This window comes from Dermacentor albipictus, chromosome 9, assembly GCF_038994185.2.
Source record: "Dermacentor albipictus isolate Rhodes 1998 colony chromosome 9, USDA_Dalb.pri_finalv2, whole genome shotgun sequence".
Lineage (NCBI taxonomy): Eukaryota > Metazoa > Arthropoda > Arachnida > Ixodida > Ixodidae > Dermacentor > Dermacentor albipictus.
The window spans coordinates 77,009,001-77,031,119 of NC_091829.1; the positions used below are offsets into that span (position 1 = coordinate 77,009,001).

General features: G+C 47.9%; 2 protein-coding genes across 20 annotated transcripts in view; one reads left to right on the forward strand and one right to left on the reverse strand.

Moving 5' to 3' along the window:
* The window catches only part of LOC135921341 (uncharacterized), a 1,279,318-nt gene that overhangs the window by 627,346 nt on the left and 629,853 nt on the right, over positions 1 to 22,119 (forward strand). The gene's annotated exons all lie outside the window — the stretch shown is intronic.
* Positions 9,541 to 15,480, reverse strand: LOC135896959 (uncharacterized). Of its 2 annotated transcripts, none has more exons than XM_070524781.1 (2): positions 13,913 to 15,480; positions 9,541 to 9,862 (listed from the first exon to the last, which is right to left on the reverse strand). In XM_070524781.1, the coding sequence occupies exons 1-2, from the start codon at positions 15,171 to 15,173 to the stop codon at positions 9,825 to 9,827; spliced, it is 1,299 nt and encodes a 432-aa protein (XP_070380882.1). In that variant the 5' UTR covers positions 15,174 to 15,480; the 3' UTR covers positions 9,541 to 9,824. The 2 variants fall into 2 exon arrangements, with proteins under 2 accessions (XP_070380882.1, XP_065281583.1); XM_065425511.2 differs by lacking the exon at positions 9,541 to 9,862 and adding an exon at positions 9,869 to 10,025.

Below are 22,119 nucleotides of genomic sequence, written 5' to 3' on the forward strand. Positions count from 1 at the left end.
CGCAGCATAGCCTTAGCTACTTTTGCGCCATTAAACCCCATTTAACTAACTAGATCCACTTGCCAAGAAAGCTCAAAGGAGAAAGCAATTTTTTTTACTTTTGACACAATTGTACTCGATTGCTGTCAGCGGATTACTAGCCTAGTTTCTTATTGATTCCCTTTGCGGACTGCGCCCTTCAGCGTGGCTTATATCACAGCTCTGGAAAGCCTGTTGTCGATTAAATGATTCTCTCATGCGCAACTGGCGTTCCGAGTGTTCTCACGAACACTCGGAAAGTTGTGGGCTCTCTTCCTTATAGTTAGCACTTTTTTAGCATTTTGCTGTAACTCGGTAAGTTTATCCTGAACTTCTCGTTTTCAAAAGATTTTCTTTGTTTTAGAAATCATCAAACTTCTTGAAAAGAAAAAGTAACTTTCGCAATAGGAAATCCAAGATTTACGGGAGGCTTGCGTTAGAAAAAAAAGAAGGCTGTTCACTAAAATTCAATTTGTTTTGTACTCGTTTGGATTTAAGGCGGCTATGTGTAATGCTTTAAATATTGTCTAATCTTCTCTTGGAGAATTTGTTCCCGGGCATAGTATACATAATCCACAGGGAGAACAGGATGTTTTCCCTAAATGGAGCCAAATGAACGCCATGCGGTACGTTGCACGCAGTAACAGAATCCATGACGCCTCCTCTGTTCTTCGCACAAATAGCATATGTATACAACGCCACGTGCAGAAGTACACTTCTGCAGGTTCTAGCGTCATATTTCGAATGTTACGATTCTGCTTCACTGTTTAATGACCTCACTTGTCAGCATTGCCATTTGTTGGGCGTGTTGGTAAACTGAAAGCATATTTAGCGCTAGCAAACAAGGACGGAAGGGAGACGACACCACAATGTGCAATAGCGCATTGTGGTGTCGTCTCCCTTCCGTCCTTGTTTGCTAGCGTTAAATATGCTCTCACTTCTCAGAAACAAAAGTTTCATTTGTTTTTTTTTTGTTTTTTTTCTTTTGTCTGCCAGATGTTTTTATCCTTGCCATTTACTTGCCACTTGTTAGGTTCGTGAGGAAGACAAACTATTTTGGGAGCAGCGAGCAGCGACGAAGTTCATTTCCGTCGCAGTTCGTTGCTCGTCTGACAGGTATTCTCCTTACGTCGGACTGCTGTTTCCGTCGCAGAGAAATCCTAGTTTCACACGTATTCGTGTGATACCTTATTAAAATTGCCCGTGTCATTTTTGAATGATTTATGCATCGTCCCGCTGTGAAAGTGCGTGTTAACTTGGAATGTACTCGGTCACACTCTTCCTATGCCTGTTTTCTTCCCGCTCGATTTCGGTCATACTGATCCGCCAAACTTCGGTTTCTAGAGTTAAGAAGAAGCAAATGCGGGGGTTACAACACATAAAACAAAAATAAACAAGAAAACGATAAACGAGGGACTGCTGTTTATCACTTTTATGGCTTAACCAAGCGCGTTTCGTCTATGAAATGTCCATTTCATTGAGTTTTTGGCTCGTCAAGTTGTGGGCTCTCTTCCTTATAGTTAGCACTTTTTTTAGCATTTTGCTGTAACTCGGTAAGCTTAACCTGAACTTCTCGTTTTGAAAATATTTTCTTGGTTTTTGAAATCATCAAACTTCCTGAAAAGAAAAAGTAACTTTCGCAATAGGAAATCAAAGTTGTACTGGAGGCTTGCGTTAGAAAAAAAAAGAAGACTGTTCGCTAAAATTCAATTTGTTTTGTAGTCGTTTGGATTGAAGGCTGCTATTTGTAATGCTTTAAATATTTTACATTTATGGGGTACGCGATCTATTTACAAGACATAAATGTTCCATCACAGAGCAGTTTACCTGCTCAATGTGCTTAAAACAGCATCAGTTATGTACAACGGTATTTTTGAGGAGCAAGAACGCTTCTTTTAAAACTGCAGCCGGTAAAACAAGTGCAAAGCGATGAGAAGAATGCCAAAAGTGGGGTCGTTGAGTAGCTATTAAGACATACATAGGAAAGGACGGTAGTAAATGAAAAGTTTCCCACCGAGCGCTTAAACTAGAACCAGTGGAGAAAAGATGTAAAGGGGATGAGGGATCATTGGGAAATTTGGCGCGCCGAGTATTCTCGTGGCAAGTAAGTTTAAGATATCAGGTACTCATCAAAATGGCAAGAGACTTCAGTTAAGAGGAAGTTATCGCTCTGGGGCTCGTATCGAAATACACGGGAAAGAGATCCTCTTTCTCGACATCCACTGCGCCAAACTTAATTAAAAACGAACAATTTAAATCTAGTGAGTGTTGAAAGCGGGTTTTTTACTTAAGCCATTGTTCCTTGTGTAAAAATAGTCAAATATCGCACATTTAAAAAGTGAAACTATCGAGTTTACTATTCTAACTCAGCAGTGAAAAACGATATCACAATTGAGTAGATTGCTTCTAGTGGGACATCTAAACCGGACAAGCTTTATGCGTTATAGATGGCTTTCAAGTTAACCACTAGTGGTGTGAGCAGCACGTTCGCAAAACCATTGTAAACATTGTAACAATTCATGTAAGATACAAATTAATCAGTCAAATTTGTGCGCTTTGGATGTTCTGATGGATGCAATTTACAGAACGGCGGTAACGGTTTTTCATGCACAGGGACAAATTTCTAAATTTCGAGCTTCCATGTTTTTTAAACAGAAAGTTACTTTAAACTCCTTGTAAAAACTTTCAGACCATAAATCAAGATTGCGCTTCCATATGTCACTAGAATTCAACTTGTTCACTCAAATTCCGGAAATTTCATTAAAATTGTCCCGGAGGCTACCTTAGCAACGGATTTCTGCGTAGTACGTGTATCTGAATAGGCGGCGTTGGAGTTGGGTCCGTGCTGAAAGTTCCTCTTAACGGAAATGTGTAACGTTTTCACATGGACTGTAGTAAAGGGACAGAAAAGAAAAAAAAAATAGTTCGACCGCTTCGTGTAGTCCCTTTCTTCAAGTCTTGTGTTTTCTTGCGGTAACTTTCCAAAATCGTGAATTACCAACTGGCCTACACCCACACTCTGCGATGATAAATAGTTTGAGCAGCATAAGTTATCCATCGTACAACACTGAAACAGCCCCTCTTGCTAAGAGAAGAGGCTTGGTAAACTAGAGAACGCGTAAGAGTGATAGACGGGATGCGACGCCGCACAGAATGTCCCGCACCAGTCTGCCATGGCGTCGTGCATTTTTATAGTCTCTGCAGTGGCCTAGCTTATTCTATATATACATAGGCAGACTACAGTGTACTTTGCCGAAACCACAGAGATATATCTAAGAGCTTCGGAAACACTTAGTGAACTGCAAATAGCCAAAATAAGAAGAAAAAGAAATTGTCATCAGTTGCGTCACGTTGACATTCCAGTGCTGCGTTTTTGGCCTACGGGTAAACAATATTTAGCATTAAAGTTTACTTCTTCGCCTTATAACTGAGCTAGTTCTGTAAAATAAGGAAAGTGGGTCTTTCACACAATTACTTGTAAATGTGACATGATTTATTCACTAACGACATTGACATTGAAGAAATCAGATCTATTGAGCTAGAAATGGCAGCAAACAAATTGATAAGATTAGACGGGATGACTGTAAGGCTTGCTAAAGTGATTTTGGACGTTCCCGTATAAGATTTATGCCACCTATTCAAGCATTCCATACAAGTGGCAACGTGCCCATCTTATTTAATAAGAGCGAAAGGTTGTTCTCATACACGAAGCTGAGGATCGTTCTCATCCTTCTACTTGCAGGCCAATTTTGTTGTGAGCATAGTTAAAAACAATAAATTACGGGGTTTTACGTGCCAAAACCACTTTCTGATTATAAGGCACGCCATAATGGGGGACTCCGTAAATTTACCACCTGGGGTTCTTTAACGCGCACCTGAATCTAAGTACAGGGGTGTTTTCGCATTTCGACCCCATCGAAATTCCGAAAGAAATTTCTTCCAAACGGTTTCATCAGTTTATTGGTATTGGGCTGCTAAGCACGAGGTCGCGGGGTCTAATCCCGGCTAATGGCTGCCGCATTTAGATGGGGGCAAAATGCGAAAACACCCGTGTACTCAGATTTGGGTACAAGTTAAAGAACTCCAGGTAACCCAAGTTTCGCTAGTCTCCCACTATGGCGTGCTTCAAAATCAGATCGTGGTCTGTGCGCATAAAACCGCATAGTTTAATTATTTTAATTTTTAGAAAGCTTCAAAGCGAACAGCAATGCTATTTATGCGAAGCTCTCTCTGCCTATCATTTTATTTTTTTCGTCTGGGTCGTTGGGTCTACTATGTAACAAGCCCATAACGAGAGATCGGCTCGAAATCTTTTTCGAGTGTTGATGATGACGATTTGCATACAATGGCACTTGCCCCCAACGAGGGATTAGCCAGGAAGCGGGGAGGTACGTACCGGGCCAACAAACTTTATCGCTGCCATTGAGCAGTGGGAGGCACTGACGCGAAGCTCTGACCCTGCCGTCCAAACGGCGGCAGTGGCATGGGCCCCGGAGGCCACCGGTGCCCAAAGGCTTCAGGAGCCTGAGTCACCATCCTTCCTTCATTATTTTCCTTTCAGTAAATGTTTTCGACAATCAGTCATTCAACGAAAACTAGATATTTGGGATGGTCACCACGTGTTGATGATGATTAGATTTTTCCATACTATGGCAGATAAGAACAACGGTGGACTAGCCAGGAAGCTGGCGGTACATTTAAAATAATTGGGAACAAGTAAAGAAATGCAAGCCTAACATGACTTGTCACATTGTGCAGCACGGGTAGCGAGAGCGCATGCGTGAGCCAGTTTACGCCAGAGGTGCAGGAAACAAATGTGCCAATTTGCAGCAGTTCATTAGGTGCTTCACCAAAGCATCTATTCGCAGAGATTTCAACATACGCTCTGGATTCGCATAGATTTTTCTAGATGGTCAAGCGCATGGAGGCATTTGAAGGAGTCACTCGAAAGCTTAGACCTATTTGTTTTCTCTGTTTTATCGTAGTCCTACTTTTATAGGTGAATTCGTCCTTCCTCCACGTTTCATGGTATGGTGCAGTGTAAGCTTAAGGCCAACGCGCAGTTACAATGCGTATTATTCGTGTTGTGCTGATAAAGATGGGGGTAGAGAGAGAGAGAGAATGAAAAGGAAAGGCAGGGAGGTTAACCAGATATGAGTCTCCGGTTTGCTACCCTGCACTGGGGATGGGGGATAGGGGTTAGAAAGATGGCAGAGGAAAACGCTAAAAAAAAAAGGAAAAAAAAAGACACGCACACATGGAGACACGCACACATGGACACAAGATGGGGGTAAAATGCAATTTCACATACAGGCTGCGAAAGATGACAAACTGAATCACGGTGTATGCGTGTTAGGGGACATCGAAGGAGGAGACATTTTCATTTGGCGCCCTGTGCTTTGTTCCTTCCTTTTTTTTTCGGCATTTCTGCTTGCACTTGCTGCGGGCGGCCTATAAACACTCGCGGATATCGCGTCCAACGTTCGCGACAGCTTTCGAACAGTTCTTCTGCGCCTGTCGCAGCTTTATTGGCTGTTGGGTGAGCAACACGCTTTTCAAGTGTTATCGCTTTTACCATTTAAATGCACTAACTCTTTTATTTCGAGAACTTCCGGCCACACGGAGTAAACCTACTCCATAAAGAGAGTATGAAAACTCTCGCAAACGGAATCAAACGATCGTCACGCAGTTTCTCGTCAGGCAGTTAATTAGTCGACGACTCTGCCTTCGTTGTTCGTATGCACCACCGCATGCAGTATATTTCTGTCTGCCTGTGCTCCCCGTACTGTCTCACGTGAGATTCTGCTTTTGTATTCGGCTCATTTGTCGGAACAAAAAAGTTTATTTCGCCAATGTTTCTTCTCTAGGCCGCTTGTTTGCTGCCCGTCAGGTTTGCGAGCAAGACAAACTCTTTTTTTTTCGCAAGCAGCGTGCCCTGGTTAGGTTAATTTCCGGTGCAGTGCGCTGGTTCTCTGGAACTCATTCGCTTCACTCCTGGGTGCCATTTCCGCGACGGATAAGTTCTAATTTTATGCGTTCTTTTTTTTTCACAACGATTAAACTGTTCTCGATAGTTCTCGTATTATTCGCGCAGCATCACCTCCCGGGAATTAATTTTAGTACCGGAATAGTTTCGCGAATGCTCTTCCGATGCCTGCTTTTTCCGCTTCACGCCGGTTCCTCCTCAGCCGAATTTAGTTCTCAGAAGTTCGGAAAAAGCAAACGTGCTGTTCTCGACACAGAGGATAAAAACAGAAAAAAGGAGACTGGCGTTTTCCAAACTCATGCCCTGCAGGCACATTCTTGTCATTACATTATAAAGTTCCTGGAGTTTTGGACAGGCAAGTTATGAGCGTTCATTTCTGGTAGTTCGCCATTACTGTTTCTTTTTATTTGGGCAAAGAAAGTTTATCTTCTTTTTTTTGTATGTGCACGGCTTTTGAAGCATCATAGATTTACGGAAGAAGCTTAAGTATGGCAACGGCACTATAGATGGCGTTTTAGAGGGCGTTCACCAGGTCTGGGCATTGCAGAAATACAATCACGGTGCGTAAATCACGCGATGGCAGTGGTGTCTGCAAACTGTCAAACGCCTACACGGCCTGAAAAAAAAACAATTCCAATTTCAAACGGAAGCCCAAGCGCCTGAGGTATCTCGGCTTCCATCCAGAACGTCAGGGTCATTCGCGCAAAAGCCCCTGGGTAAAACGCAATGCTTGCAAAGTCATGACTATGGTACATGACTAACGTAAATCGTTCAATGTGGAACACGCTCTATCACCACATAGGAGTGCGCGGCTCAATAAAAAAAAAGAAAGTAGAGGAAGACAAAAAAGAAAGGAGGAGGTGCCGCCCGGGGCGGGAAGTGTCTCGTGTCCTTCCGCTAAGGCTTCAGAGCAGGCAGGAAAGAAGAATCCCTGGCGGATGCTAGTCAAAGAAGATGTTGGAAGTGTCAACGTTGGCAGTGAGGCTCGCCTTCAGTCAGCCTGGCAACCCAACATTTTAACTTCTACTATGCTCTGCTATAATAAACAAATTTCAACATTTTTTTTTTCTGTAAGATGCTTCCTAGACGACGTCCTACAACTTCCATTGAATAAGAAAAGTTTATGATGGGCCCTGGTGAGGGGCCCTTTAGAAGTAGTTCTGACTAAGGTAACGGGGAATTATACACAAAAAGAACAAGCTCATTTAACTCACTTCTCCCAATCTATGTGATGCGAAGCTTTAGTGAAGAGGTTATATAAATGTTTTACAAGTAGTGATCATGCGTACAATTTTTTATTTCACGCTGTGCAATGTGTAATCTCATGGAATGTTTGCGTTCATCCACGACAATGCTCAGAGCTTTATTCTGATGTAATTTGCACGTTTATGCAATACATCGTTCACAAAGCTACGCCGAAATAAATACTGCAAATCAGGTAGACGCACAGTGTGAGCCGCACGCGCAGTGATGCCTTAAGCACGAAGGCTATGTATGACGCTTGCCGAAGCAACGTTGGTGATGATAGGTGCACACACATAAGTGTGCGACACGTATCAACCCGGATACAGGGATTCTGTACCTCTTGTGTCACAGTGGAGCAAACTTAATTTGGAGGATCGACCAAGAATGGGCACACGCACCCTGTAAACACACTATGGCGTTTTTTCTCAACTGCTGTACGTATGGACTACTCCGACCAGAAAAGCGAGTAAATGTCAAGCTTAACGTTATCTGCTAAATAAGTTTAAACAAATGACCCACCTTCTGGAAGCGCCCGAGACTGCGCTGCTCGCTCGACTTCGGCGAACTCGTAGACGGTTGGGACTCCTATGCTCGTGCTCACTTTGGAGACGGACACAATCCGCCATGGTCGGAAGGGCTCGGTATTCCTCTGTCTCGCTGACCGAGTCTCTTTACGCCATTTTCTCAACGCTACGTGTCGAACGCAGGGGGGCGCCATAGCTGACTGAGAGCTAGCATGGAACTTCTGCGCCAAATCACGCACTAGTGGGCCTTATAACTCCTTGAGGAGCGCCAGTTTGTGTTTGACAATACACACCGACTACGGCATAGTGAGCTTTATCGAACGCGACTCCCTGCTCCTCGGATCTAGAAACGTATACCGTCAAGCGACCCCTCTTCTACAAATGCGGCTCGCGATGTTTAAATTAGCTTCGATTGCGTCATGCATTGCGCGACACGGGCACCTTCTGTGCCGCGAAACATGCACGCACGATCGAGCAATTGCTTCTTTCCTCTGCACAATGATGCCAAATGCTTCGCTTTTATCCTCGCAATAGAAAGCTTTCATGCTTACCTTTTGATACAGCTAGCGCAGGGGGTCGTAGATCCTAATCTTGCAATCGTGAGCGCTTCCTATTCGTAATGGGCCTGCCGTGTACAGAGGATGTCGGCGATAATTGGGATGCCCCCTCTCTTGCTGCCCGAATTTCTCCATGCAATTTCTGGGCTGTCCATGCTTTTCGCGGGGGTGCAATGGACAAACAAGCGTGAAGTGTCTGCTTAGGAGCATTGATTTGAGCCTCTAGGATTACACATAATGTGCGTGAGTTCGCTCTCTTAAACGCAACCGCCACCGTTTTGAATGGAAAACGTACTGCCTGTAGCCTTGGCTCCCTGAACGCTGAGCGAAACCCTAAATATGGCTGCGATTGCGTCATGGGCGGCGTTTCGATGGCCTCGTCTACGCACATGACGCACGCATCATGGAGTAACGGTATTTTTTTTCCTATGCGCAACGGCATTTAATTACGTTACTCAGATAGTACTGCTGCAAACAAGATAAGCGATAATAGTGTAACATGTTTTCATTACATGCGGTTTTAGCAACTGGCCAACTAGCTGGCTGCACTGGAATGCATTTCACGTGATTATTATTCATGCGCGCGATGCAGAAATGAACTGCAGTGAAGGACAAACATAAAAAAGAGAAGCCTAAATACGTTAAACATTAGACGTACCAGGCACATGCTGTGACAGCCCCTTTAATTTATCGAACGAAATATATTTGTAATACCGAAGGCTCAATCTCCGCGCAGGCATACCTGTGCATCTGTGCTGATATACATGCAAAATCATCTGCGTGCGTGCCTGCATGTGCACGTGTTCGCCTATGTGTGTGTATGAATAACGAGCTAATAATAGACAAGTGGCGGAATGTTTATAACGGAGTTTCTCATGCAAAAGATTGGTTTCTCAAGGTAGAGGGGAGCCGGGGCCGTCTAATACGTCAAGCGTCCGCAACTATTTCAGCACTGCCACGTTTACTCAGAAACACGGGAAACTCTGTGCGCTCATATTAGGTCGTGAGATGCAGGCTGAGCTCTTCGCTGGGCGAAATTAATCTTCTGCATGCTGGAAGTTTCCGACCTCCTCGCGATGGCAACCTGCTGCTAACACCGGAGAAGGCAGCGTCTGCAATTTCGCCTTCTTGGCTGAAGCTTATTTTTTTTTCATTTATTTACTCTCTCTCTCGGTGACCCTGCCTCGCAGGCTCACGCGTTCAATCTGCCACCTCTTTTTTTTTGACGTTGGATGCCGCACATGTGCACACCTCCCTCCTGAAAATCCATTGCTATTTCGGGAAGATCAATCGCCCTGTGGAAGCGCACAAGGACACATTAGGTATCTGTCCGTCAAACAGAGTCCTGCGCAATTCCGCAAGTTTCGGGAATTCTAGCATGACATGACATGACAAGAACTTTATTTGAGTCCTGAGGGACTGAGACCTCGGGGAGCCAAACCGAAGGCTCCCGAAGATCAAGTCGGTGGCTCCGCCCACGATGGAACCGGGAGATCAAGTCCCGCGGCAATGTCGTGGGCCCTCTGGACAGCCTGGAGTTGAATATTGAGATTGCTGCTCTTGAGAGAGTCCTGCCATTGTTCTTTCGTGATGGGTGGAGAGGCGTTAAGGGCTGGGCACAGCCAGAGCATGTGGTCAAAGGAGCATGAGTCATGACCACATTTGGGGCACGACTGTGAGTGTTCAGGATCTATCCTGTGAAGAGACCGAGGAGTGGGATATGTACGGGTTTGCAGGAGTCTTAGTGTGGTAGCCTGAGGTTTATTCAATTTGGGGTGAGGGGGTGGAAATGTCCTCCTGCCTAGTCGATAATGAGAAACAATTTCGTGGAATGTACTTAATGGATCTTTGTGGATGTTGACCTCGTTCCAAGCCTGGCTACCCGCGACAGCGCGGTGCGTGAAATCGCGCGCTCTCCGGTGGGCCTGCTCGTTAGGATTACATCCAAGCGGGTTAATTGAGCTGTCTAGATGGGCTGGGAACCACGAGATTTGGTATCCTCCTTCGGTACTCTCCCTAGTCCTTCGTAGTGCTTTGATCACAATACTGTACGCCTGTTCAGATATGAGGGCGGACGAGAACGATCTAACCGCGGTGCGCGAGTCCGAGAAGATGATAGCGGGAACTTTTGAGCTGTGAAAAGCCAGAGCGATCGCCGCTTCCTCCGCCACATGGGCAAACTTAGTATAAACAGAGGCTGCATTGACCAGGTTGCCCCCCACGTCTACCACCGTGACAGCGAACTTATCCCCACTGTCATATCTGGCAGCATCGACAAAGAGGGCATCTAGCTTCTGCTGATTGATCCTTTTAAGGATGGACTTGGCTCTCGCGAATCTTCTGCCTTGGTTATGCACTGGGTGGATGTTTCGCGGGACGGGGTCAACCATGATGTGAGCTCTGGTTTCCCGGGTCAAGCTAACTTTGGTCGCCGGTTCATGTCTGGGTTGGATTCCTGCTTCTTCTAAAATCTTAATCCCTGGCTTAGTGGATGAAAGTCTCATTATCTGAGCCGCTGTGTGAGCTTCTATTAGCTCATCGATGGTGTTATGGAGTCCTAGCTCCAGCAGCTTCTCAGTGCTTGTGGACTGCGGAAGGCCGAGCACGCGCTTGAGGCCGGTTCTGATTAGGGAGTCGAGCTTGGCCTTTTCCGCTTTACCCCAATTAAGGTACGGCGCGATGTAGGTGACATGACTCAGGAAGAATGCCTGATAAGCTCTGAGCAAATTATCCTCTTTAAGACCGCCTCTTCGATTTGAGACGCGGGCTACAAGTCTTAGGACATTACTAGCCTGTCCAGTGAGCCTGTTGAGGGCCGTCGAGTTACAGCCCTTGGCATCGATGAGGAGACCTAGTATCTTGACCGAGTCCTTCCTCGGTATGGGATGCCCATTTTTAGCTCGAATTTCTACCGGCAGAGTTTCCAGAGGCGCAAGATTTCTCACCCCCTGTCTGGACTGGCGGTATAACAGTAGCTCTGATTTAGCGGGGGGAGTTCAAGGCCTGTGTTTGAAAGAAAATCTTCGGTAGCCTCCAACGCGCTTTGTAACGACTGTTCGAGCATGGCTAGCGATCCGCCCGGCGCCCAGATCGTAATATCGTCCGCATAAATGGCGTGACCCACGTTCGGAATTGCAGCGAGGCGAGTGGAGAGTTTGTGCATGGCTATATTAAATAAGAGTGGGGAGAGGACTGAGCCCTGCGGGGTGCCGCAGGTGCCTAGTTCGTAGGGTCCTCCCGTGACCATGCCTAGTCGAAGGTGTGCCTTGCGATCAGCGAGGAAGGATCTGGTGTAATCATGAAACCGCTGGCCCAGGTTGAGAGACGAAATCTCTGTCAGGATGTGTTTATGCGCGACCCTGTCGAAAGCCTTGGAGAGGTCCAGTGCGAGGATCCCTCTCACGTCGCGAGTAGGGTTATTAAAGATTGCTTTCTTAAGCAAAAGCATAGCGTCCTGCGTGGACAACGCCTGTCTAAAGCCGATTAGATTGTGTCTAAATAGCTCCTTGTTTTCAATATGTTCAGTGATCCTGTTATGTATCGCGTGCTCCGCAACCTTGGCGATGCATGATGTAAGGGAAATAGGCCGCAGATTATTTATATGTGGAGGTTTTCCTGGTTTGGGTATGAGTACCACTTTTGCGGTACGCCAGTCTATCGGGACCTGTCCACTTTTCCATACCTCATTTATTTTGGCCGTGACTATCTCGATTGCCCTATCGTCTAGGTTCCTAAGGAGTTTGTTCGTGATTCCATCTGGTCCCGGGGCTGATCTGCCATTTAGATTGAAGAGAACGTGTCTGATCTCTGACACGGCGAAAGGTTCGTCTAGATCAGGTGCCGACAATCCCATGTAGTTCAAACGCTCTACTGGGCGATCCGCGTCTTCGGCGAGGGGGAGATAAGTACGTGCTAAGTGGTTGGCTAATTCCCTGTCGGTGAGACCGATTGCGGTTTGCTTTTTAATGAGCCTATCCGTTGCAAGGCTAAGAGTGTCCTTAGATTGTTTATCGTTGAGGAGACTTTTAAGTAAGCTCCATTTGCTACCTCTTCGCATACGCCCGTCCGTTTCGGTACACGTCTCATCCCATTGCTGCCGGGCGAGCTGGGCCGAATAGGTTTCAATCTCCTTGTTAAGAAGCGCGATTTTCGATCTGAGTCTACGATTAAGCTTTTGGGTCTTCCACCTGGCTGAGAGGGCGTGTTTAGCCTCCAGAAGGTGAGCAAGTCTCGAGTCCATTTTAGGAACTTCAACATCCGTAATGATTTCTTTGGTTGCTCCTTTAACCGCCTTGTTCAGATTATCTAGCAGATCTGCATAAGTTTTGTCTGGCGGGACTGTTTCATTTCGGATTTTTCGAAACAGGTCCCAGTCCACATACTCATATCTCGCGGGTGGTCTGGGTTTGACACGCAACATAATTTCAAGTATGTAATGGTCACTGCCTAGCCCCTCCTGGAGGTTGTCCCACGTGCCCTCGATACCTCGGAGGAAGGTGAGATCGGGAGTCGTATCTCGACTGACCGAATTACCGGATCTGGTGGGGAGCCTCGGGTCTGTGACGAGTATTAAGCCGAGCTCTGCAGCGTTGAAGGCCAAGTTTGTCCCTTTTGCACTTTTGTAACTGTACCCCCATTCCGTATTGGGTGCGTTAAAGTCACCCGCGACAACGAGAGGCGCGTTTCTCGCCGCCCTAGACGTGGTGCCTAGTAATGCTTTAAAGTCTCTTTTCCTATCCGATGGTGCGCTGTACACGTTGAGGATGAAAATTTTAGAATTGATTGTTCTGTTGGGTACGATCTCTATTAACTGGGCCTCGAGGCCCGCTTTGTACGCGCGGACCTCGTGCTCAACGAACGAGATGTTTTTTCTGATTAGGGTAGCGATACCTCTGCCCTTTTCTCTCCTGTATGCTACCGTGCGGTACCCCGAGAGGGAAATTTCAGCTGTACATAGCGTTTCCTGTAACAATATAACTTGCGGCTTGTCCGCAATAGACCTGATAAACTGTCCTAGTGGGGCCTTGCGCCTCTGGAAACTTGCGCAGTTCCACTGCCAGATTTTCAGATTCGTGCTGTTTGCGTTCGCCATTTTGCCTACTGAGTATGATGAATTAGCCCTTTAGCCCCACTTTCGGGATTCGGGTTTGCCTGATTCTGCACTGTCGACACCGTAAGCCTGCCTTTGGCTTGGACCTTGGGTCTCTCTAGTTGAGTTAATCTCGTCTCCATCCCGGAGAGCATTTCCATCATGCGTCCTAGGGTCTTTTCTATGGCAGCTAGCTTGCCTCTGCTGTTTATTTTGGCAGGAGGATCGGCGGCGGTAGCTATGGCTTCGCTCGGCTCAGCCATCTCATCCTCCTCTTCTGACTCGCTGACCGGGTCTGGTTTGGGAGCTTTACGCTTGCATTTACCAGCAAGTGGGCCTAGATCTTTAATTTTATCCTCATCGTGGTTCGAGATTTGCCCTCTAATGCTATTTAGGGCTTCTTTAAGCTCTGCAAGTTCGCGCCTGAGCTGTTGATTTTCCGCCTCAAGTGATTGGATTCGCGGATCATTCACTTGCTCTGACTGTGCCTCACCGCTTGCTCTTTTGGCCGTCGTAGTCTTCTTTCCCATCGACGGTGCTGTGCCGGAGCCCTTGACCTTGTCGGCCCACGTGGCCCGTTTCGCGGGCTGGGAGCGAGACCGGGACCGGGATCTCGACCTGGATGCGCTGGAATTCCCGCCTTTCCCTGAGCCGGTTCGCCTCCTGGAGCGAGAGCGCCCCCTCGATTGTGAGCGGGATTGCAGGTTGGAGCCACCATATGCTGCCGCAGGTGTCGCCGAGTTCTTTGCGTAGGAGATGCTGATGTCATCGCCGCTGGCCATCTGTGCTTTTCGCAACATTTGTCGTCGCCTTCGACGCCGACGCCTAACGATGTATGGGATCTGGTAGCGTTGTTTGCATGTTCTATCCCCGGTGATATGGGGGCCGCCGCATGCTTCACATTTGGGTGTGCATTGGTGTTCCTCCTCTTGTGACTCTGATGACTTCATTTTCCCACAGCCGTGGCATTTCTTCTTTTCCTCTTCGCTACTGGGGCACACGTCGGCTCGGTGACCCACGTGGCCACACGCGTAGCATACATCCATCTGCCGTTTGTACAGAAAGCATGGAACGAGGGCGGCTCCACACATGACCGTGTTGGGCACTCGCATGCCGTCGAACAGTATAACAACTACTTGTGTGTTTTTAATTCTTCTGACTTCCAACGCCGTAGGGTTTCTTGGGTTCAGAATCATCCTCCTAAGGGCTCCTTCGTCAAATGAAGGGTCGATGTTTCTTATTACACCTTTGCACGTGTCATCAGGGGCAGAAATGTAGGCTGACACCTCAAAGGCGCCGAGCTTGGTATGTATCTTGCTGATTCTAGCATACGCCTTCGCGTTTTGATCGTGAGGGGTAGAGATAACCAAAATGTTCTGCATCTTGTTTGGGCACACGGTGTCCTCGGCAGTCTGCTGTTCCGTCAAGGCCGCCGCCATGGCCAGGGCTTGGGCGAGGAGTATGATATCCGTTTTGGAAACGTCAAGGCCTCCTTTGGGGCGCACGATGATCTTGATTTGGTCCTTGGGTAATTTCGGTAGCCTCGAGGCTGCCGTTACCTGCTTCATGAACCTTTTGGCCGGCGAGTTGGCCGTGCGGCTGCCAGCCGGCATATTCTTGGTGACACGTTGCCCGCCATATGACGGCGTACTCGTTGGTTGTTTTCGTTTGCTGCCGAGGGCGGTCGTCCATCCCGCTTCATCGAGCTCCTCCGGGGCGATTTCCATCCCCTCGACGAGTATGGCCCCGGGCATGGTTTCTGTTGGTCAGTAGTTCGCTTGGAACGCCGGTCGCCCGCGCCGGCGGGGGGTTAGGCCTACGCCTTCTCGCGCTGCCGCGCCTAAGTAGGCGTAGCCCGTTAGGCTTGGCGCTCTCGCGGCGTGGTCAGAGATTCGAGGAGTCACAAAATGGTGAAAAGTCCACCCACCGATAAGAGTCCACTGTCTGCGGAATCCTCGGAACTTGCCGCTTCATAAAAGGTATAGTTTCCGTGGGTCGGCTTCGCAAAACAGCCGAAAACCTTGGAAAAAGGAAGCCGATGTGGGCACGTCCGCACTACTCTGCGACTTCTTCTTCTTCTCCCCGAATTCTAGCAACTATAATGTTTGACATCGCCAAGTGCGTGGCAGAACAAACCCGTTGGTGAGGGCGACAGTCATATCTTGTTTCGACACGCCGACGTTCTCGGCGACTGGGTGCACACACGGGGGTTTTTGCAGGCGTATGAATTGCTTAGTTCTAAAAGGCTGCCGCGGAAGAGGGCACGCGCATGTATGACACGCAGCGTCAAAAAAAGAGGTGGCAGATTGAATGCGTCAGCCTCCAAGGCTCGGTAACCGAGAGTGAGAGTAAATTAAAAAGAAAAAGCTTCAGCCGAGAAGGCGAAGTTGCAGACGCTGCCTTCTCCGGTGTTAGCAGCAGCTTGACTTCGCGATGAGGTCGGAAACTTCCAGCATGCAGAAGATTGATTTCGCGCAGCGAAAGGCTGAGCGCGCATTTCACGTTCTAATACAGAGTTTCCCGTATTTCTGAGTAAACATTGCCTCCTCCTCCTCCTGAAGTTTACCAAGTAATGCTAACCCTGACCGATGCTGTAACGCAGTCTACGACCTGATTGTAAACGGAGTGAACTTAGTCGAGTGGCAGCGTTCTACCTGTGTACTCTGCGATCAACTGCCCATCCCATGTATGTTTATCCCCGCATGTTGAAAGGATGTGCTAGGGCACATTAGTTCCTCGCGTGCCTCTGCAAGGCTAAATCCGCCCGTGCTTATCTTTATCCTCCTTCTCCCATTTGCATCTTGTGCGTGCATTCGCACTGCACCACAAGAAACGCTTCGTCAAAGCACGCAGCACTTCAGCGATAGGCACTAGACTTGCGTGGTAAGTCCAGGGTCTATTAACGCATTTAGGCACTCCTGTGTTGACAAGAAGTAGCTAGAGACGGCAAGTGCACACAGTCTTTCCTTCTTGTGTCCATGCCTCTGGTGCCACACTTATTCTAATTAAGGGTGATTGACAAAGAAGTCCACATCGCCACACTTCTTTATACTGACTAGATTGTGATTCCATGCTACGCCGGCGAAAATGAATTAACGAACAAAAGAAAGAAACAAACAATAAACGAACAATGAATGAACAGAACTGCGAATATCAATTCATATATCCAGTGTAATTGCAACACTGTCCTCTATAAACATGACTTCCAGACTAAATTGATTCTTTCACTACTTGTCTAGCGTGACACAAGGACGAGAACATGCAGAATAAAAGACGTTATTCGTGTACTTTGATGAGCTTACACACAATTGCGAGGGTTTATTGAGGTTTATATCTTGACAGGTTAGTGTACCTCGGCGCGACACGTTGCCTTGACGCGCGTCTTATACCGCTAACCGTGTGACTGCCGTGGCAAGTTACCTTTATTGCGTAACAATGTTCAGGTGCCCAAAAAAAGCTCAGAACGCTTGCTTCAATCAGTATACGCCTTTGTTATTTACCTTTCGTCGTGGCTGCAACAAATTAATGATGATGTCAGCGATCACTTAGTCCATTCTCCAATAGAGAAAAGAAAAAGCTCTACTGAGCTTTTTTACGTTATTATTGGCATAAGTTGTTTGCTTTCAAGCTGTTAGACCTATACAGAAGGGCGGCAGTGAGCTGAGAAAGGGTTTCGATTTGCAGCTAGCAGGTAACAGCACAGCATTAGCGCTGGTGATTCGAAGATTAGAGTGAGTGCTCTCATAACATAAATCTTCAACGCGTGGTGAATTGGATTATACTGGCAAGCATTGTACGCGAGCACGGCATGACAAAACGTTTATCTCTCGGTACGACTACCATGGTTTGGCGGAGAGGTAACGCATTCAGGAAAAACTGTCTCTAATTAAATGAAAAAAAAACTGTTTACAGCGTTTCATATGGCTACTGCGAAATTTCACGTTTGCTCAAGGAAGGAACCAATAACATGAATAAGATGAAAAACAATGAAAAAAAAACTGACTGCGGCTTAGCTCAGCTAACCCTGGATATACAAAGCGAAAGCTTCGTTTAGCCTGGTTAAGTCTTGGTTTGACTTGGTTAACCTTTGATTCAGTTGTAATTATTATACTTACGGATACAATCATCGTTAAGACAGCTATGACGGCTGTGACTAGGTCAGTGGCCGGACCTGACTGCGATTAGGCTTGGGCAGACACATATGTGTTGGGCTTAGGCAGACACATATGTGTTGAGCTTGGGTAGACACATATGGGTGATTAGGTGCGACGTCGGTGCTGCCACATGGAAAGCGCAAGTTATAAACATACAAACAGACGCCACGATCATGCGCAGTGTCGAAGCACAAACGAACAGAGCGCGAACGCGGTTGCTGCATTCATCTCGATGGTGAGACGCCTGTTGCATTACCGACCGTCTCCAGTGAAGCAGCTGGCCGGATGATATCCACGGGGTGGTCAGACGCCGCTTGGCTGCGACGGCTCAAAGGCTCCCGCTCCCGCGCAACGCTCACAGAAGACGGCCCCGCCTCACTCTCATCCATGGCCAAGGTCGCAATGACTAGGCGAGCGCGGCACACACGGAGGAAGGAAACTAAGGAGAGGCCCTACCCCCTCCGCGCACTAGGAGAAAAGTGTGGCGGAAATGACGTACAGGTTCTCCTTTTTTTGCTGCTTTTTTATTTTTTTTTTGCTGCATGGCTACGCCTTTTGGGCCACAATGGCGGCGTTGTTCTGATTCTTAGAGCGCTCACACGTGTTGCTCTGGTAGGTTTTGTGCCGTGGCAGAGGCGCTGTGTGGGCGGGTTTGCGTTAGTCACCGTGTCTTGTTGCGCTGTGTTACCTGCACCGTGCTCTGCCGGATGTTGCGCGAGCGCGCGCGCTCCGCGCGCGAAACCACGCGCAGCGCGGCGTGGTTTCGCGAAAGATGTAAACAAGAGAGGAGGGTGGCACAAAAGGCGGAGCATCGCCATGAGCAACGCCAACTTCCGGCTTCACTTTTGCTTCACAAAGAGTGACGTCAGGGCCTCTCCTTAGTTTCCTTCCTCCGTGGCGGCACACCTCTCAGGCGCGCGGCGAGTCACATGGTCAGGCGGCATACCAGCTGCGGAGAGCGCATGCGCCAAGCCGGCGGTGGCGGCGGAGCTCGGCGCGGCGAGTCGCGTGATGTGTTGCCGAGGCTATGGCGCAGCTGCGGTCAAATGAAGGTCAAATTGCTGGCGATGGCGAAACTCGGCTAAACCCTTATTAGCAAAGCTTTCGTTTAAAAAAAAGCGGGATGGTCACACTTTGTCTAAGTATAGATGTATTTCAAATATTACAACCAATGGCAACCGATGGCGGCATGCTTAAGTATACGGTGAAAGCTCGGAGCGCTACGTGAGTGGTCCACAAATTCGGCTAAAGTGTTTTTGATAGGTTTTTCTACATAGGCTTAATACAGCCACAACTTTATCCCAGCAATGAATGTTCTTCCCCCTGAATAACCAGAGCCACCCACATTTGTCCGCGACACTCATATTGATACACTTGTCCTGTAGACTTCTATCAGTGCTTGAAGTGTACAACAAATGACATGCTTGTGATGTGTCAAGTGCATGAACGCCGCGCGTGGAACGGATCGGCCCTGTAACGAAGACGACGATGACGAGACGATGCCACTACGAAGCTTTGTTTTTAAGAACACCACGCAGGTATCCTTTGTAGCTTTGTCCTACATACCGGCTAATATCAATTTGTTTTCCCTTTCGCGAACCTTCCTCCAGCTTTTGCAATTCTGCAGAGCTGATTTGCAGCTGCAGGGGTTGCACGAGCACGCCGAATAAATTTAAGGACGACGACAGCGACGTTGCCACGACGCGTGAAATTAAAACATGGAGCGCTAAGATAATGAGAGAAAAGGGCGGCAGGAAAGGGCAGGGAGGTCAACCAGACTGAGTCCACTTTGCGATCCTATACGTCGGGAGGGGGGAAGAGGAGTGAAACATAAATGAGAGAAAAGATGAGTCTGTCGCACTTTCACATGCACTAAGTTAGGTGCAGGATGTCTATAGTTGGGCAATCAAGTGGGTTGTCTTCAGGCTGCGCCTCCACGGCAGTGCCGAGGGAGAAAATAAAACTGAATGAGGGAGAAGACGGAGAAGAGTAAGCCAACGGGGACGAAGGAGTTCGCCAGTGCTCCGGAAGCAGCGGGGAAGTCGTCGACCTTCGGGCCCGTGCTTCGTGCCTACTATTGGACCAGGGTGACCTTCCAGAGGCACGTTCACCGCACCCTCCTGTTAGCACACAGAAAGGCGCCGATGGACGTGAGATAAATGAAGCCCGTCCACCGGGAGCAGAGGTGAAGACGTTGGAATTGGTGTCCGCAGCGTCGAGACTTCTACCATGCCAATGCTATCTGCCCGTGATCTGAACGCCACAACCGAACTTCCTGCCGCATCATTGGAGCCCTGGAGTCCACCTGCGGCCGACCAGGACACTTCTTCGATGGTTTCTAGCTTCGCCACCACAACTCCACTACGAGCGCCACCTCCGTCCCCACTTCTAGTTCATCTCGCAGATCCAATGCAGACCATGAAACTGTAGGCCCCTTCTGACTGATATTTTTCCTTGTTGACTTCTTTTTCTGCGAGTTTGATTAGCTTGCAGAGTTGTTTTGTTTACTCTTTGTTTTGTATATTTTTTAATGAATGGGCTGTTGTGGGCCAGTAAAGGACTTCGTCACTCCATGCGCTGAGGTTGTGTCCTTGAAGCGAATAATTATTTCAGAGAACCTTATCACAGGGCTACTTTTCATTTCATAAGGGTTGTCTGTAGTTAAATTGAGTGATCATGCATGATCGTTATGCTGTTGTAATTTCATGCGAAATCGTCCTTCGTGCAAGCCAATTAGCTTATTTTGCAGGTTTGGCGCCTAAACTTGGCGCTGGTCTCCCTGGTTTTTTTTAAAGTAATGAGGAATAAAGCTCAAGCCAATGGCGGAAGCGTTCGTCAAAGTAATGCTTGCCATCAAAGCTTTTTCCACTGCAGTTGCAGCCGCTTCAATGGCAGCCACCGCATGGGGTGCAAGCGCGAAAAAGTCTTTTTTTGACACCTCTCGCATCCGCACGGCGCTGTAATATCACTTACACCCCTCAATGTGAATAATGGTGTGAATGTGCCTAGAATTCACGCCATTACAAATTTTTGGGTGCAAACGTGTAAGTTATAGGCCGATTTGCAGTCATAGGTGAGTAAATTATTTCGCAATACGTGTACGTTTCATGAGAAGGTGGCAGACGCGCGTGATCTGCCTTCTCAAGTGCTGTTAACACTGTTCGATGGATGACGCGGCGATCTGCCATGGCTGTTACTGCAGCTTCGGTTGTGGTAGTGAATTTCGAAAGCTGGCTTTTACAGCCAATTCGTCCGTGAATCCGCCTGTTGCCTGTACGCCACAAATTCCTCCAGTACAACCCCAGGCGCATGCGCGAAAAAAGAGAGAGAGCTGGCGATTGGCTGCATCAGTAGTGACGTCATTGCTCTCCGTCGGATCCGAGTGCGTGCGCAGAACTTTATCTCCGGCTCCGAAATGGGTAGGCCACGCGTTGTACGTACTCCTGAGTAGCAGGCAGCTTTCGATCAGCAACGCCGCGAGCTGAACCGGGAACAAGCTGGTCTACGCCCTGCAATACTGGAGCCGGGGTGCAAGAACAGGCGAGCGCAGGCGAGCGCAAGCAGCAACTACGTACCGAGGATCCGGCAGCCTACCAAGCCGTCGTTTAATAAACCATCGGGATTAGCCCAGTGATAAAAGCTGGGGCTGCACGTTTCAGTTTCACTGGTTAACCATCTGTACGGAGTGCATGGACGTGATTTTCTTTATAATTACAGTGACTGCCCGCGTGTCTCTTCACTCCCATCCCTGCAACGTCAGATGGAATGCCTAATAAAGCGGTCAAGAAAGAAGAAAAGCATGACAAAGGTGTCAACGGATGCAGCTCTGGTGCGTTATTCCTTCCGTGCGCTAAGGGGGGAAAGAAGAGAATAAAAGCAGAAAGTAGATAATGAGGGCGTTCACCAGCACCTCCTGCTCTTCACAATCGCCATGTCTCTGTCTCTATCTCCAAAGCGGCCGGTAATTCTACCAGAGGTCACTGTGCTCAGTCGACCTTCGCGATCGCAGTCCACAGTTGCAAGAACATGTCGTGACCTCATATGCAGAGACGCATCTAGGCACGGCCTATATGCACCCTGTACCATCCCATTCGAACTACGCCAGTGGCCAACGACAGGCTTGAGATTTTGATCATTCATGTTCTGAAATTCTTGGGCAGAAACGTTGCAAAAAGAAACGTTGCAAGGAGGAACTGGCTTGTTGTGTATCGACCGACCCGGCGGCTTCGTATAGAATTTTTATAATTGTGGCAATTAAACATTGCAGAGACACGCAAGTCATGGCCATGATATGAGCGCGCCAAGCTTAATCTTCTGTTTGAACGCTGAAGAATGGTAAAGGCTACATGGTGAACCAGGCTAGGTGAGATGTATTGCGCGTTGGAGCGCGTGCTGCTTGAAGCCACGCCAATCCGAGCCGATGACACGGTAGGCTACTTCTGTAGTACCATACGCAAGTTGTTAACACTTACATTGCCGCGCCTATAGAAAACGGTCAGTTTGCTCAACAGTTTTTCTACGCGTTGTCAAAATATTTCCTTGAAAT